This window comes from Eretmochelys imbricata, chromosome 7 (genome assembly GCF_965152235.1).
Source record: "Eretmochelys imbricata isolate rEreImb1 chromosome 7, rEreImb1.hap1, whole genome shotgun sequence".
NCBI classification, from domain to species: domain Eukaryota; kingdom Metazoa; phylum Chordata; order Testudines; family Cheloniidae; genus Eretmochelys; species Eretmochelys imbricata.
This window is the reverse complement of record NC_135578.1, coordinates 5538770-5557154: the sequence shown is the minus strand read 5'-3', so window position 1 is coordinate 5557154 and position 18385 is coordinate 5538770. Positions and strand designations below refer to the sequence as shown.

At 42.9% G+C, this 18385-nt stretch overlaps 1 protein-coding gene across 1 annotated transcript in view; it reads right to left on the bottom strand.

Moving 5' to 3' along the window:
- Window positions 1-18385, bottom strand: part of SYNPR (synaptoporin) — a 100993-nt gene that overhangs the window by 46249 nt on the left and 36359 nt on the right. The window contains exon 4 of the mRNA XM_077821417.1: window positions 3927-4051. Coding sequence (XP_077677543.1) covers window positions 3927-4051 — 125 coding nt within the window. The remainder of the gene's footprint in view (window positions 1-3926; window positions 4052-18385) is intronic.

Sequence of the window (18385 nt, the reverse complement as noted above, 5' to 3'; positions counted from 1 at the left end):
TGGACTCTCTCCAATTTATCCACATCCTTCTTGTAGTGTGGGGCCCAAAACTGGACACAGTACTCCAGATGAGGCCTCACCAATGTCGAATAGAGGGGGACGATCACGTCCCTCGATCTGCTCGCTATGCCCCTACGTATACATCCCAAAATGCCATTGGCCTTCTTGGCAACAAGGGCACACTGCTGACTCATATCCAGCTTCTCGTCCACTGTCACCCCTAGGTCCTTTTCCGCAGAACTGCTGCCTAGCCATTCGGTCCCTAGTCTGTAGCGGTGCATTGGATTCTTCCGTCCTAAGTGCAGGACCCTGCACTTATCCTTACTGAACCTCATCAGATTTCTTTTGGCCCAATCCTCCAATTTGTCTAGGTCCTTCTGTATCCTATCCCTCCCCTCCAGCGTATCTACCACTCCTCCCAGTTTAGTATCGTCCGCAAATTTGCTGAGAGTGCAATCCACACCATCCTCCAGATCATTTATGAAGATATTGAACAAGAGGAAGCACTGCAAGTCCTGGAGAGCAAGGAGGAACGTGGCGGGACCAACCATCAGAAGGGGAGTGTCAGACCTGAATGGAGCTAATCCCCAGACGACAAGCCCTGGGTTTGCAGTAGTTCTGCCTGGGTTCCATACTTATTCCTAAACTTCCTACTCACTGGAGGGGAGTGGTTCAGAGGCAGAAAAGGGAGTTGGATGCACAACTTCCAGTGCATTTGGGTACCCAACTCTCTTTTGTTTCCCTGAAAATCTTCTGAACCTGCTCTAGTGTGAGCATGTTGGGTAAAATTTTCAAAAGCATCTAAGTGGCTTAAGAGCCAAAATCTCATCCAAAGGGCCTAAGGGCCAGACTTTAAAAAGGCCACTAAAGATGTAGTGAGGCACTTCGTAGGTGGTTTTGAACATCCCTCTAGGCATCTATCTGCATATTTAGGCACCAAAGGCACAGATTTTTAAGGGTATTTAGCCCTAGCTGCACTAAACATTGCAACCCCAGCTGATTTAGGAGACAAAATTCATTATCAAAAGTGATTTAGGCACTTATTCTAAATCCCATAAACTGGCAATGGGATTTTGGCTCCTATGTGCCTAAATCCCTGAAGAAATGAGATTTAGGCTTCTAAATCAGCTAGGTGTTATCACGCTGAGCACAGCACCCTTAGTGCCTAAATCACTTCTGAAAATCAGACAGGCCCCTAAATCACTTGGGAACTTTTGGAAATGTTATCCTCTTATCAACTTCAAACCACTTTAATACGTTTACAAAACTTGTTACGCTCCTTACTTTGAAATCTCATCTTTTCTGATGAGAAGCTGGCCAGCAGACGCCCGCAAAGCCAGATCCTGCTTGCCTTTCTTGGGCAATGAGTCTCAATTTTTGTTTGTTTAAAGCTGTTCACATTTACCCCTTAAAAACTCAGTCTAGGCCTGGTTGCTGTAACTTCCGAGAACAAGAGTGAAAAATCCTGCAATAGGAAGGAAAGCATCTGCTAAGCCCTCTGCATGCTTGTATCACTTCGAGTTAAGTTGCAAGGCAGATTTTTAAAACGACAGCTCTCCCTTATTCAAATGTTCCAGTGCTACAGTTGACAGCCATGACAGTTATAAGCACAGCCAGGATCTGTGCGGCTTCTCTCATTTCTGACTTTCACCCACACCTCCTTCAGTTGTCGGCTAATGATCAGAAATCAGAAGGCAGCTTGATAAAAACTGCTGTGTGAATATAGACTTATTCAGTCATGGACACACAAGGGAACAAACAGTGGGAAATTCACCCTGCTTGCACAAAGCCCACATTCTTTGGGGTGCAGGTTAGGGATCTGAAATAAGATCTGAGTGGGTGGATGCCTACTGAGTCCCATAGAAGTTAGTGGTCAGAGTTCTGCCTGTGTAGATCAAATTGCAGAATCAGGTTTGCAAGAGAATGGAAGAAAGAGCCATGAAAATAAATGAGAGCTCAGGAAGCAGATCGCTTGCCGTTGCTTCAAGAGTTGCATTAGCCATCTTGACAGCCTGTACAAAGGCACTTTATCTCATCGCTTGACATGAGCATTAAAGAGAAAGGAGAAAGGAAACACTTGTGAATAACAGGCATAATAGGAAAGACTAGTTAAGTGAAACATAACTGACTTCCAGTGGAAGCACAGGGACAGATTTTCAAAGTTAGTAGCTGAGACTGTGTGCATATATTTCTGAGTACCTAATTTATGTATGCAAATACTTGATGTTTGCACACAAGTGTCTCGTTTGCAAAAACACTTTGAGTATCTTCAGTATCTGTCCTAAGATTCTCCTTCGATAAATGACATCTCCCTTCTGATGTGGAACTACATACTTGTAAGTCCTATAATTTAAGTAATTCTGTTAGATTTCCTTGCTACAGTGGCATCCTATTGACAAGTTGTCCTTCATATTTGTTAGAAAGGTACAATTACTCAGTAGTTATTTGCAAATTAATTGCCATTTCCTAATGAACAATAATACAGTATACCTGGTTGTTTTCTTCCCAAAGCAATACTCTACATTCCACTTATAGTGCCAGTCGATACTTAATTACCATTTAGTGTTAACTTTTAAAATAAAATAATGTTTTATAATAATCTAAATTAAAAGCTCTTTACTACGGTTACTTCTATAATAAATGCTGGTGAAATGACCTATTTGAAAGCGAATCACATTATAAACTCACATAACTCAATTTTCAGAGCTCATCTCATGCATACTAAAAAGATGTTAAAGGCTGTGCAGAACAGTAAAAGAAAAAAACCCATTTGTATAAAGGAAATACGATTCTTTGGAGTAATATAAATATACCATAAATTAACAGCAATTCAAGAAATCACCAACAGCGTGCATAGTTTGGAAGATGTTATATCTCAGTTAGCGCTGTAAAGGTGAACCCATTATTTCTGGTCTATGCATAATGAAATCCTAAGCAAAACAGCATGTAATTTCTAGAAGCAATATAACAATTTCCGATAAGGTCATGGTGTACTTAATTTGAGACTGGGCTACACATTCTTCATTGTTCTTGTCATCTCAAGATTTCTTAAAGAGTATAGTTGTCTAGAAATGCAGTACAGGTTCCTAGAGTGGCCCTCAGTCATATTTTAAAAGTGATGTTGGGGGCGTCATGTTCACTCAAAGTTGTACAGAATTAGAATCCTTAGCAGCATGTGCATTTTTTCAATTTTAAACATTTTTTTTGCCCCACTCTGTCTTTCTTGTGTTTAGAGTTTGCAGTGTTATTGTAGCTATGTTGGTTCCAGGATATAAGAGAAAGAAGGTGAGTCAGATATTTTATTGGACCAATTTCTGTTGGTGGCAAAGGCAGAGACAAGCTTCTGAGCTACACAAAGCCCTTCTTCAGCTCAGTGTAGCTCAAAAGCTTGTCTCTGTCTCTTCCGTCCATGCAAGTTGGTCCAATAAAAATATTATCTCACCCACCTTCTTCCTCTTATATTTAGGGTAAGATATTTAAAAGTATCTAAGTGATTTGGGAGCCTAAATCCCATTTTCAAAAGGGATTTAGAGCCAGATTTTAGGTGCCGAAAGATGCAGATAGATGCCTAGTGGGATTTTCAGAAGTACCCAAACACCTAACTTCCATTAGAATAACCTGTTCAAGTGCTTTTGAAAATTGCATTTAGGCACCTAAATACCTTTGAAAATCTGGCCCTTAGGAGCTTAAGTCCCATTGATTTTTCAGTGAGTCTTAAGCTCTTAAGTTGCTTTTTAAAATGGGACAGGCTTCTATGTCACTTAAGTGAAAATGCTACCCTTATTGTCCAAAACTTTCTGAAAGAGGTACCCGATCCAAAGCCTGTAATCAATGAGAGTCTTCCCACTGTTGACAGTGGGATTCAGATCAGGTTCCAGGTGAGCTGCATCCCTGAATATGAACGGTCAAGAACCAAAATGGATTACCTGAAAGGATAGGCAAAGGCTATGTCAATGCTGAGGTCGCTCTCTGACTTGTTTGCACAGTCCACGCTGAGCCGCAGGCCTCCAGAATAACCACCGCATGTTGCAAATGCAAAGATTGCAAAAAGCTGTCAAAAACAAATGACATTTTCATTTTACTTCAGTGACAAGAACAACTGTATCTATACAGCAGTTTTCTTGACTGAGTCAGAGGTCGCTGCCCAAGAAACTCGCTCAGATTATCAATAAGGCAGAGTGGTCAAGAACATCTGGGTTTTAATACAAACAGACTGGTTATTCTGAATAGTAATAGGAAGTGAATTCCATAATTAAGAGGAATAATTATAAGCTTCTCTTGCTCTCAGTGCCAAAAATTACAACCAGGCAATTTAGACCTTAGTTTAGACTAAGAACATATGGAGAAAGAATGAAGATTGACCAAGTACAATGGACCATTTTAAACTTTAAATATAAATAAAATCACTGCAAAATGTTCTAAGGAGCCAGTATAGGGATTTCGAAGGAGTGACACAAAGGCAGACACATGGTTCATGTAGATATATTGACACAACATGCAAAATATGTTATCACATTATCCTTCATTAGTTTTTAATGAAGCTACATATGACTTGGAATAAAAGACTAACATGATTTATTTAGTTTTTGGAATCATTATTGTAATCTTAGATAGATGAGCAGATGCAATAAATCAATACTAAAGTAAAAGGGAAGCAAAGCAAGTTACAGAATAAATTCAACAGTCCAGCGAGGCCTGGGCAAAAAGTAAGGTGGTTCAAATCCAGGTTCAATTTCATCTTAATTCCCGAAGACGCGTGCATACTTGTATGGCGGAGGTCGCAGTGCTATTGTTTTTCTTTTTTGCTCCATCTCTGTTTTAAATCTAGGAGGACAAGGCTGCCATGGGTTTTGCAATTGTCCATTTAGGATGCTTTGCAAACACACCACTTGACATGGACATGGGTCAGGCACTTGATTCTATTTTTGTCCCTTCTATAAAAATAAATAAATAAATAAATAAAAATCACATTCTGAGCCAAATTTTGCTCTGACTCACACCAGTATAAATCTGGAGTAATTCCACTCATTTTAATGGAGTTACTCCAGATCTACACTAGTGTAAATGAGAGTGGAATTTGGCTGCCTAGATTATGTCACGTTCATATTAACAATGAAATAAACGATGGGTCAGTGACGAAGGAGGAATACAAGCATAGCACACACATGTCACGTAAAGCAGAGCCTGTCCTGAAGCACTGAAATAACAGATGTGGGCCGCAACAGGAAAAGAAAATTTGAGGCAGAATGAAAGAACGATGGCTGCATTAAAGACAGAGAGGCAGGAAACAGAAAACTAGAGCATACTGTAACCCATCCAAGGCAAAAGACCCTAATAAGTGCTGTCAATAACAGCTGTATACCTTCACCCCACCAACCACTCCAATTCGTGGCACAATCACAGCCAAACTGGGAGTGGCATTATCCTCCTCTGTCTTCAGGTTTCCTTAATATACTTGTATATTTTTGCCACCTGTTGCCAGCTTACCATTCCTGAGCATTTGGAACAGAAAAAGCTTTTTGCTGGCACAAGATGATTTGCTGGGGGTGACTCAGAACAAAGCCAAGCCACAGCGTTTGTACAGGCAATTGAGATTGTATGGGAAGGAAGCACTCAACACAAGAGGAACAGTAAGTGGAGAGGAACAAAGCTGAAGTACGAGGTCAGTGATAATTGGAGAGACTGGCTGCTAGACAGGTGAACATTCTGGCCTTTTCCCACATAAGTAATATTTTGTGCTCAATGGCATGGAAGATATGTAGGGCCCAATCCTAGGACTTTGCAACGTGGCAGTAAGAGCAAGGTAACTCCTTGCAGTCAGATGTGTCAGATCTACACTGGACAGACAGATGGACTGACTAACATAACTGTAGGAAATTTAGGGGTGGAAGGGCAGATGGGGATCCTGACCCATTCCCCCAGCAGCCCTCTATGGATCTTGCTTCCCCCTCTCTTTTCTCCCCTGAAGCCATGCTACGCCATTCTAGGGCAGCTGTGTCACTCCTGCAGGAGGAAAGAGGAGGGTGGGCACTGGGACCCCAATCTAATAAAAACCAAATGAGCAATGGCACCTAGGTGTGGCTGGGGGAGGGCCTGCAGAGGGCCCGCAAACTTCTGCTCGTTCCCCGCCCTCATCACCATGGAGACGGGGTAGACTCCAGTTCCATTTTGGAGATCCCTGTTAGGAACGACGCAGTCACTTCAGTCCCTCCAAATGATTGACAGGACCTGACCCCTCACGTTCCCCCGAAGTTATGTGTGTGACATGTGGGCCCTGCATCCGTGGAGTCAGCCCAGCCCATGTAGAACCAAGGCCTACAGGAGGGAGAGGGACAAGACTGCCTAGCCACAGGCCCCAAGTAGAAGCGGGGGAGGAATGGGTACACTATCAGGGCCCAGTCCAAAGGGGGCAGCTAGGCAGAGGGCCACAAGCCCATCACCATGAGAAAAAAAATCCAGGCCAAATTGTGGCCATTTGGTTTGATTCAATGTTATTTATATAATCTGAGTATGTTTTCATCAAGGACAGGTCCATCAATGGCTATTAGCCAAGATGGTCAGGGACACAACTCTATGCTCTGGGTGTCCCTAGCCTCTGACTGCCAGAAGCTGGGAATGGGCAACAGGGGAGGGATCACTCGATAATTGCCCTGATCTGGTCATTCCCTCTGGGGCACCTGGCACTGGCTGCTGTCAGAAGACAGGATACTGGGCTAGATGGACCACTGGTCTGATCCAGCCTGGCCGTTCTTATGTTCTATGTCTGTGGGATAGGGGCCAGTGTTATGAGTTTGCCCTGGGCCCGGCATAATGAGTCTGGCCTCCCAACAAACCTAGTGTGAAGGCTTACCGCTCTTAAAGTGAGAGCTCTCTGGGGCGGAGACTTTGTATTGTTCATTTGCACAGTACAATGGAGCCCTGATTGTAGTCTGTAGGAGCTATCCCAATAGAAATAATAAATAAGGCATGACTCCTCACATGGCAGCATCTGTACAACACACTTCTACTTAAATCCTAGTGGGGTTTCAGTCAGCGATGGGTGGGAGCTGAAAGGAAAATCTATAAGGGGCAATGATAATTAAAATCCAGAGAAAGAGTTTAAAGCCAAATCAAAACACAAAAATCCGCAGCTATAGCAGGTGGCATTCCAGTAAATTTGCAATGACCGTTGTTAAAATGGAGTCCCTATAGTGAAGGGGGTTGAGACATTCTCTTCATGCCAGTGTGATAGCCACCATCTTGGCCATCACAACAGAGAATGAACAAGGGGCCTCCAGAACTAAAACCACGCGCTGCTGTAGCTTGAGCTAAAGAGCCAGGGCTCCCTAGCTGGGTCTGTATCAGGCTCCTATTTTTTGTGGACTATGCACAGCGGGGAACCCATAACACTCACTCATAGGTATCCCAATGCTAGCATACACTATGTTCTTCTGTTTCCCCACAGCATTATTAAGTACTTGTTACATGCCAGCAGTGTCCTTGGCCCTGCCTGCACAAGACAAAAAGGACAGACAGGCCCTACTCAAAAAGCTTGAGATCAGTGGGAGTTAAGTGCCTAGGCACTTTTGAAAATCCCACTAAACATCTACCTACATCTTCAGGCACCGGAATTTAAAAATCTGGCCCTTGGCTCCTCTGTCTTAGCACCCCATCTGTAAAAGGGGGATAATGGCATTTCCCTGCCTTACAGGGTTGCGGTGAGGATAAATACATTAAAAAGATTATGGGACATTCAGACACTAAGCTAATGGGACCATATAAGTACTGTAGATAAGAAGATAATTCTAAAACAATATTATAAATTCACTTACTTTTGGGCAGAGTCTTTAGAAATTTACCTCTGCTATGATGCCCACAGAACCCTGCCATCTGACCGCAGATAGGCTAGTGATGAACAACTACTGTTTACCGTACCACATTAGCATATTCCACCATTACCTTGCCATCCCCTCCTGCAGTTCTCTTACCGGATCTCTGATGCAATATTATAAATGTTTTGGGGCAGAAACAGTCTTTTTTGTTAAAGGCCTGTAAAGCACCTCGTATAATGGAGCCCTGATACAGGCCTCCAGCTGCCACTGTGTTCTGAATAATGAACAACAGTAATAGAAAGGCGTAATACAACATTTATTCAATCGCTTTTTAAATGTCAGGTTGGCTAACAACCTAAGTGGGTAAAAGCTGAGATTTGCTGTGTATTAGCCTGTTAAATATTTATCCCAAAACTATAAATGTTGCTACTGTAACTCGAATAATAGGCCTTGATAGTAAATGAGGTCAAACATTTCCTTTGTAAAGAGGAGTTATTCTGCACTTGGAACTAATTGAATTCCATACAGAATAGCAATGGAAATTGGGATTAATCATTCTGTTTTAATTTGTAAGGCAAAGTCAGAAAACAATACATTTAAGAAGAACGGGAAATACCAGAGCTGAGCAGCTTTCTGGCCTAATTAATGGAGTTGTAAATGCAACTATTTTGCAGATATGCAGGGGGCCACAAAGATTAATAGACCCTAATAAATAAAGAGGGAGCTAAAGGAGTGCAGGAAGAGATAGCCCTGCTCTGAATACACAGTAGCATCTCCTCCATTTCCCTGGCAGCTGGGCTGCTCTGTATTTGGGGCATGGAGTTCAAAGAAATGAACACATTGAAGGTATATCTGTTTTGCTAAAGCTTTATCAGATAGTATACACCTATGCCATTTAAACTCAAGGAGCCCCTTTTAATCAAGGGGTGACTTGAGGACAATCTATAAGTATCTACAGGGGGAGCAAATATTTAATAATGGGCTCTTCAGTATAACAGACAAAAGGTCTAACACAATTCAATGGCTGGAAGTTCAAGCTAGACATATTCAGACTGGAAATAAGGTGTACATTTTTAACAGGGAGAGTAATTAACCATGACCAAGATCACTGACCATTTTTAAATCATGAATGGATGTTTTTCTAAAAGATCTGCTCTAGGAATCATTTTGGGGAAGTTCTGTGGCTTGTGTTCTACAGGAGGTCAGACTAGATGGTCACATCCTGGTTCCTTCTGGCCTTGGGATCTATGAAACTATAAATCTCTTCATAGAGAATTTGCCACCCACAACCACAGTTATTACTACTCAGGAGGGAGCAGTAACCTTCCTTTTCCTCTACGCTGTCTCCTCTCCTGTTTTGATGCCTTCTCTTCAGTGGCAGAGTTTGTGTAGGCTACCCCTGAATTTGTGCAGCCTCTTTAAATTCCTTATCCATCCAGGTCCAAGCCTAAGAACGCTGCAGGCTAGTTCCTATGCCTGCCTGTCACATCCAGCAGCCTTCTGGGCTTGCTCAGAAGCCTGGGGGAGGATATGGACATGGGCTCCCGGCCACAGGTGAAAAGACGGCTGAATAGGGCTCTGCATGTCTGACTTTACAGGAGGCTCAGCAAAAGCTGGGACTTGCCCTGACACTTCCTATTGCTTTGTCTCTTGATGTGCGGGGGTCGTCTATAGCTAACACCTTGAACTCATAGAAGCTAACAAAAGCACAGCTGGTCTGGAGGCAGCAGCAGGAAATATACAAACAGCACCTTTTGGGAGACGCTCTACATGTCACATGGCAGACGGAAAGAACAGAGGCTCTCAACAATGGATATTTCCCCCTGGGTTTCGTGACAAACTTGTAAGCATTGTTTTCTTTTTGTTCAAATACCTTTGTCCCTTTTTGCTTTCACTGCTTTCTGCTGTCAGCTGAGTATATTATGTATTAAACCAAGATTTACCCATCAGGTTTTGCCTGTGCTGTAATTTTGCAAGCATACTGTACTTTTATTATAGGTAGATTTGTGTAAATTGCAGCTGTAAACCCAGCAATGGGAACTTGATGGACCAGATTCAATAAAAACGCCATCTGGAAAATAATTTTATTGAACCTGGCCCCTCTGACATAGAAAAGTTTATTGGCAAAAGTCATGTTTCATTATGCTCCTATTTACTTCCTACCCATAAATCCACACGTACCAATATTCCCATCTGTGCTATGCATGCATGCCATATTTCCTCTTGAAATTAAATACATCTTCTTCCGACCACATAGTTGCAATGAGCAACTATGGACTAGACTGTGTCCTTAGGCTCAGCCTTGAGCAAGAAGCGATGGGGAAGCAGCACTGCTCCAGGAGGAATGATGACTCAGAGGGTCACACACCATGCAATCATGAAGTACAAAGGGGGTGGCTTACTGCTCAGTTTGTGCCCACTCAGCCTAGCGGCTGATACACGGGAGAGATGAGGCTCCACCGATTTCTGGCAGCTCTCCACCGCCTCCCCAGTTGCTACGTGTGAAGGAGCAGCTACAAAGCTGCACCACACAGGACCCGGCCTGTGGCCACACAGGTGGGGAGGTCATTGCCGTACGTTTCCTGATTAGCCATACTAGGGAGAGTCACACTCTCTTATGTGAGGTTTCAGAGTAGCAGCCGTGTTAGTCTGTATTTGCAAAAAGAAAAGGAGTACTAGTGGCACCTTAGAGACTAACCAATTTATTTGAGCATGAGCTTTCGTGAACTACAGCTCACTTCATAGCTCCCTGTGGCTGAAGAAGCCATAAGCAGCAGGAGGAGTCAGGTGAACAGCTGCCCTGCGTCAAAAATGTTCCCTTCTCGGGACAGCACAAGCGAGCAATAGCTGCCCTTGAGAGGGCCTGAGCATCAGACTGAGAGGGAGCCTGGCCTCGTTCAGCCATGCTGTCACTGCTGGGGAGGGGGCCAGAGCACCGTTGACTGAATGGGAGACTGTGTACATAGAGTGTGTCCTAGAGTTTGGGCCTTAAAGGGGCCACCAGATCACCAGGTTTGACCTCCACTATCTCACAGGCCACCAAACACCACCCAGCACCCATGCACCAAGCTCAGCAACCTGAATTAGACTAAAGCCCTCAGGAAACTTGGTTATTGCATGCCACAGAGAGCATGGCCTACATGGGTGGTATTTCCCACACTTCTCAGTGTCTGAGAGTATAATATGCCACGCCACGCACCACTAGCCCACTTATTCCAAGGGGAAATTATTTGTATTACAGTCGCATTCATGAACCCTAAATGAGATCAGGGCCTTACTGTGCAAGGCACTGCACATACACACAGTGAAAGAGAGTCCCTGCCCCAAAACACTTACACTCTAAATAGATGGGGGGGAGAAAGGAAGGATTATTATTCCCATTTCACAGATGGAGAACTGAGGCACAGAAAGATTAAGTGATTTGCCCAAGGTCATGCAGGAAGTCTGTGGCAGAACTATGACTGAAACTGGAGCTGCTGAATCCCAGTTCTTAACCACAAGACCATGCTTCTTGCCTCTTTCAAAAGGCAGCACATCTCGGATGCTCAGCAAGGTGGTGGTTAGAACATGTTCTTCTATGAGTCTCCCCTTCTCTTTGTTTTGTCACCCCCCCCCCACACTCCCTCCACAGTCTGAGGCCTTCACCTGTGTAAACTCCACTGTAAAAATCTCCAGGTAGTGACTATCGTATGTTATCCCTAGAAAGTGTTATAACACTATGTAAAACGAATAATTATCTGGTGCCTAGTGAATAGTCTGTAATGAAAAATACACTTCCAGCACTCATTTTACTCCATCTTTTAAAGATCCATTTGTTACTAATTGCTGTGGGGGAAAAGCCACACAACAAACCATTGACTTCTCACAGTCATATTAGGCCAAGCTTAGGAGATGCCAGGGTTCAATAGCTGATTTACTTGGATCAATTGGAAGCACTTAGAATTTTCTTCTATTCTGAGATCAGACCATATGTTCAACAGGAGGACAATCCAGCCTCTCATTTTGCTCCTGCAATCCACTGCACTCGGGTTTACATAATACTCAGAAATATTATTTGCCAGTGCAATGACAGACATCAGGTGGCGATCAGTCTGATGTGGGGACACAAACATTTGTAGTCACCAGTCAAACGTTCTGAAAGTTCAGAATTTCAAATATTTGATTCACAGCAAGAGACGGCAGATATTGAAAATGTAGGTCTGAAGTCCTACCAGTATGTAAGAAAGTTAGCATTTTCCTATCACTTGCCCCCCGCCCCAACACCCAACCTTCACTCATCCTGCCATCCCATGTTTAAAAAAAGAGGGGTAGGGGGGATATATTACCCTCTTTCCAAAAAAAAGTCTTCAAGGTCTGCTGAATTATGAGAGCTTTTTTTCAGTCAAACCATTAGAAGATGTACAAATTTCTGATGTTTCTCAAGTTAAAAGGCTTATGTAGAGCATGTGGCAGCTAAAACATCCTATTATGAAGCTAACTGCCATTTAAAAATTGATGAAACATTTATATAAACCACTGGATTTTTGCACACATAGGTTTCTTTTATGCAAGAGTCCGTGTGATAGCTCTAACTTTGACGGTCTTATCAGTTCTTTGAGGTGCAACATCTAGTGATGGAGCCCTACCCACATGAAATGTGAAGAGGAAAGCAGGTCTCTGTATACACCCAAATCCTCCCAAGTGGAAAGGTAAGGTTCCAGCTTTATCTGCTAATCTTGGCTTCCTGCTCTTCCAGAAAAGCTAAAACTCTCATATTTGACCTTAAAGTTGTTCAGCTTCATCTAGACTAGAGGAATCGCTCCCTGGCGTCTTCATTCAGTGCCTTCTTCATTAGACAGCATGTTCCTAGGCCACCTTTCTTTCCCAACTGTTCAGTTGATCATAACTTGCCTCTCAGGCTGTGGTTTCCGACTCTGAGGAGCTCTGCTAACATCAGGGGTTCATGGACCACTGTCTGAGAACCCTAATCTGAACTGGATGAGGTCCACACCAAGCTATGCCAACAGGTACTTACTTCTTCAGTGTTTGAAATTAAATGAAAACCAGAGATTACAAGCAATGCAATAACAGTCATGAGAACCATCAAGAGCTGTTTCCCTCGCCCGCTCCCCCCCCCCCCACACACACACACTCTGATCACACTGGTGCAGCTTTGGTACCACTTTCACCATAACAGGACCGGCCTTTAAAACTTGCACTTTGTGCTAAAGGAGCTAAAATTGAATGGAACCCCTTCCACCAGATGACTCCCTTTCCCTTAAAACTGGAAAGCAAAAGGGGCCACGACCATTTTTAATAGCAACATATTAAATATTTGCACCTTTTCATTAACGATTTGTATCTATTTAAAGTGTTTTACAACAAACACACTTTCTGGCATGATGATCAAACAAATATTCCCTTTTCCCAGTTCTCTATAATAAAGAGATTACAAAATATTTGGCAAATTTTGTACTGCCTAACAACTTCCAATAGGGCTACATGAGAATAAGTCAGAAGAGTATATCACTCAAAAAGTTTCCTTTTGTGCATTGGAAACACTTAGCTCTACCGTGTGGCTTTCAGAGGACACAGTATAACTCACAGTGTATCTTGATTAAGTTAGATTTGTTTAAAGTAAATATAAAGACAATTCAACTGAAGATAGTAATGGGAAGATTCAAAAGCACGGCGCAAATATATGGTGAAACATTTAAACATCCCAAAACGTCACTGATGAAAGATTAAAGAGTGCCTTCTGATCTAAATCTCTGCCTGTTCCCTTTTTAAATGCTGGCACTTTTCCCATGCCAATCCGAGATGTGCACTTCCTGGAATCACTTATCCCACAAGCAGGGCAGATGATCAGATTATTGACTTTGGGATTCCTAATTATATAAGCTTGACTGGTTGATAAATTAGAGCTAGCTAACATGATCACATTTGTACAGTGCTGGGAGGGGGATGATTGATAAGAATTATCTTCCTCCCACTGTTATCCACATAGATTGCTGAGATTATTCCCACTAGGATAAAAATTAAGAGTTACAGGAACCGTCGACTAAATGCCTGGATTTAGCATCCCATCTTTAAACAAACAGCAACGTTATGGACAAAAATTGTTTTGGTGAAAGCATTGGTCTGAGTACCTCTCATTAATGGGAATTTGCAATATCAGGGGCTTCATAAATCTAAAGCAATTGTTTTATTTCATTATTTCATAATGATCAATTTCAGAGTTTCGAGGACACTCCTCTGAAAATGCTGGTGCTGCCCATTGTTAGAGAGAGGATACCGGACTAGATTGTCCCGTTAGCTGATCACATCTGGCAATTCTTATATTTCTATGATCATTCTATTGCATGAACTGCATTAAAACAACTATAGTAAGCCACTCTAGAACATAGGTTAGGTTTAAAGTAAAAGGCCAAGACTTTCCAAAAGTGAGACACCCAACCTCTGAAAAAAATCAAGCATCCAGAAATGGAGGCACCAGAAATCAGTCATTTTCTGATAATTTTGGGCAAATGCTTTAGAACAGAAGCACTTTCTAGAGAGAAGAACATTCTCCTGTAGACCCAGGAATCTCAGTAACTACACACACTAACCCAGGGTTAGATAAGCAAGGTAATGTTTCATCAGGGTGCATTTAAACAGATTCTGATTCTCACACTAACAAGTTACATTGCACTCACACTGAGGCCCCTCTACATTTCTAGGGCATGTTAAAGTGGCCTTAGCAAAAATGAGACTCGAGTACATAATTCCAAGATAATGATATGGGGCCAGATCCTGAGTGCTGAGTGTCCTCAGCTCACATTAGATACCAGTGTCAGGTCAATGGGAATCTCAAAGGAGATGCTCAGCAACTTACACATCAGGTCCATACTGGGCTGGATTGTCTTCTATACCTGTTAGCTTGGTGTGAGTGCTACTCTAGTGGAACGTCTCCTCAACTCAACTCCTTTTGTGCTCCAAGCGCTGACTCCATTGCACGTTCTTCCCCCTCTGCCTGGGGCCCAACTGAGGTTCCCCACCTGTGAGGGAGCAGCTCTGTGAGCAACCAGGATCCGAGCAGGGTAGCAAAACCCTGCCAGCCTATTGAATACAATACAGCTTGGAGCTGTACTAACTAGGTTACATCTACCCTTGGAGCTAGGGGTGGGATTCCCTGCTCGCATGGCCATAGTAGACTCATTGAACTAGTGCACTAAATAGAGGAGTGCAGCCGCGGTAGCTTGCCAAGACCAGCCATCGCAGGTAAAAGCCTGCCTGGACCCCATGACTACATACTCGGGGCAGCTAGCTCATGCCACGGCTCATTGCTGTCTGTACTTATACTATTTTTAGCAAGCTAGAACAAGTATGTCTACACGGGTTGGGACTCACACCCTAGCTTCAAGTGAACATGTAGCCCATGTCCTTGGTCCTCTCCCTAGCTGGGGGACCTAGCAAATAGAAGCCATGACCTCTAGGGGGCAGTGCAGCTGTTCAACAGGGCAGAGGCCCTTCCTTCTAGGTACCCCACAAAGCTGGGAGAACTTGCCAGCTGCAAACTCTGCTGATCATTCTATGGTCATTGTCAAAGGCCCCTTACGTCAAAACAGTGACTCATGTTTCATGCCCAGAGAGGGGAGAAAAGTGCCCACTTATTCATCCATGCTGGTTACCTGTATTGCAGGTGACAGTGTAGGGGACAGCATAATTTCTGCAGGGCGATTTCTCTCTCTCCCACATAGTAAAGCCTTAACCCCTTCCTCCTTCCCTCAACACATAGGCCAGCACTACTAAGTCAGTACAGATGTATTAGGATGGGTGCAGATTACATCCCCATTGAGGCGAGGGACCATTTTGTGATCTTAATGCACCCCCAGTGCAGGGAACCACAATACTATCTCTGAGCTAACTACGTGCTACTCCTTACTCCAGCCTTCAGTGCTGTAAATTTTAAAATGAAAAAATATTTAATTTGGTTCTTAATGGAAGGATGATGGGACTAAAGTTGGGGACGGTCTAAGGGAGGAAAGATGTTACAATAATTTAGCATTACTCTACTTTAATCCCAAGAAGAGAATTTTCTCTTTTCCTTTGAAGAAAATCATCTTTCCTAATCATCTTTCATTGATTATTCTAAAAAACCCATTTACCTCCCCCACAGAATGATATACTAGTTCTCTCTCATTATACTTTAATAGAATAAAACCCAGCTGTACACTAGAAGATTAGATATGAGTCTTTGAGGTAAAGAATATTGTTCCTTCAGACGGCCAGACAGAACTCTCTGTACCGCTTTTCCTATTAAGTTCAAAATGTAATGTAAGCTAATGAGATACATTTCATCATTCTGTATTTGATGGGCCAGCCATAAAATTGAATGTTAATGCTAAGGTGGCAGTATACACAGAAGAGTTAATATGCAGACAATAAAGGCATACTTAGAACATATCCTAAGAACATCTTAGTCTTACGGAAATTAAAAGTTGTCATAAAACAAACCTAGTTAAATTACACAATATGTATAAAACAATAAGCTGTTTCAGTCCTTTCCCTAACATATATAAAACGCTCACGTTACCCAAGGACTTGTACAAGCTCGTGCTCCATTTTCTTCCCTTTCCTGCACTAGTGGCTTTCTACCCAGACACCAACACACAGTTTTCCAAAAACCCCAGATCTATTGACACACATTGTAGATATATTTAGGAGTACAGGAGATAACTACCATATATACAGGTTTAGAGTAGCAGCCGGGTTAGTCTGTAAACGCAAAAAGAAAAGGAGGAGTACTTGTGGCACCTTAGAGACTAACCAATTTATTTGAGCATAAGCTTTCGTGAGCTACAGCTCACTTCATCGGATGCGCATCCAATGAAGTGAGCTGTAGCTCACGAAAGCTTATGCTCAAATAAATTGGTTAGTCTCTAAGGTGCCACAAGTCCTCCTTTTCTTTTTACCATATACAGTGATTCCATTGGTAATTATGCTGGGGTATTCCACAATGCGTTGGAATTGAAGTGTTCAAAGAATGAAGTTCATTGTTTTTCAAGACATGAAGCACGGTAGAAGTTACAGCTCTTCCCATGCAATCGCGACAAGCACCTCCTTGTGTACTGCTCTTTAAAAAGATGAAAGCAAGGGTTAAACACTGTAGATTTGCACAGTTAGCTGCTGAATTCCTGAGGTCTCGATGCACACCAGGAACAGGAACGCTTCGGTGGAGCAATAAAATTATTCTGGAAGCTGAAAACTTTTCCAAGCGCTAGTGCAGACCAGTGACCCAAAAGAAAAAAATTAATGTACATTGCTGGAGTCTGTGTTAGGGCTAAGTCTGAAATATTGCACCTTCTATCCCACCAAACCTGCTGCAGTGTGGCCATTTTGGGTGGGTGGGGGGGTCAGTGCAGCCCCCAAGTAGCAAGATTTTTCCATTTGCAGTTACTTCTGGCCTTCTGATGAATGACTGCTGCATTTTGCCTGCGCATTCGCTATTTTAAACTGTCCAAGTAGGCATCCAAAAGGCCTTTGAATTGGTAGCACCATCCTTCTGCTTGTACATTAGCCTGAGCACGAGATATTAGCCTCCCATGCAGCAAATGCAAAGGGAAAGATGGTCTCCTAGGCCACTCCCAGCCAGTCACAAACCTCCTGGAGCCCTCCTGGACCAGAACTGCAAATGGAAATCTGCATTGGATCCAAGTTACTTCTAGTGTGCAGTGTTTTCTCCTTCTGGGGTGTTCGTAGGGATCTCACATTATGGCAGAATTGAATCCACCGCTTGTGAAACTCCCTGGGTGCTTTGGAATGAAAAGTATGATAGAAAGCTAAAATATCATGATTGTGGATGGCTAGCACAACGCTAAGGGCTGAATAAAAACCAAATATATCCATGTCCTTCTTGCATAAATCCAAATCCTGTGGATGACAGCTGGATGTGACAGCAGTTTGTAAATATCTGAAAGTTGTAAACGTTGGAGAGGCATAAAGCGCTGTTCAGGATGCCACAAGAAAGGATGAGGAGTAATGGTATCAAATTGCTCACAAACCTTATCTGGCAATGTAGAATGGAATAAAATATTTTCTTGTTATTATCTTAAGAATGTGACTATGTCTACCAAGAACAATTCTGGAAACTCCATTACTGGGAACGGACACAAAATAGGCTAACTAAGGCACTAGGTGAATATCCAGGAAGGAGAGCGCTAAATACTGTTAGACTCACTACGGGCCCTGTCAGCTTTTTCCCATATCTAGAGCCAGATTTCCAAAACATGGTTGCAGCAGTTGCACCTGCCGAACTGAGTGCATGCCAGTTCCATGCACCAAACCCTACATTTTTGTGCACAAACTGGCATCTGCACTTGAAGATAGGGAGTTATGCAGGTACTTCCCAGTTTGGGCATCTGATCAGTGCGGGGGGTTGAGAGCACAGCTGCTCTACCAAGTTTTGGGAATACAGCAACAGTGTGGGTTTCATTAGGGTTATACAGCTGTGCTTTTGGAAAGTCCGGTAGGCAGATAATGTCCCCAGGGAATGGAAACTAGATGGGTGCTAGAATCACTTCATTATCTATTTTTCTTTGTTCTCTCCATTAGCT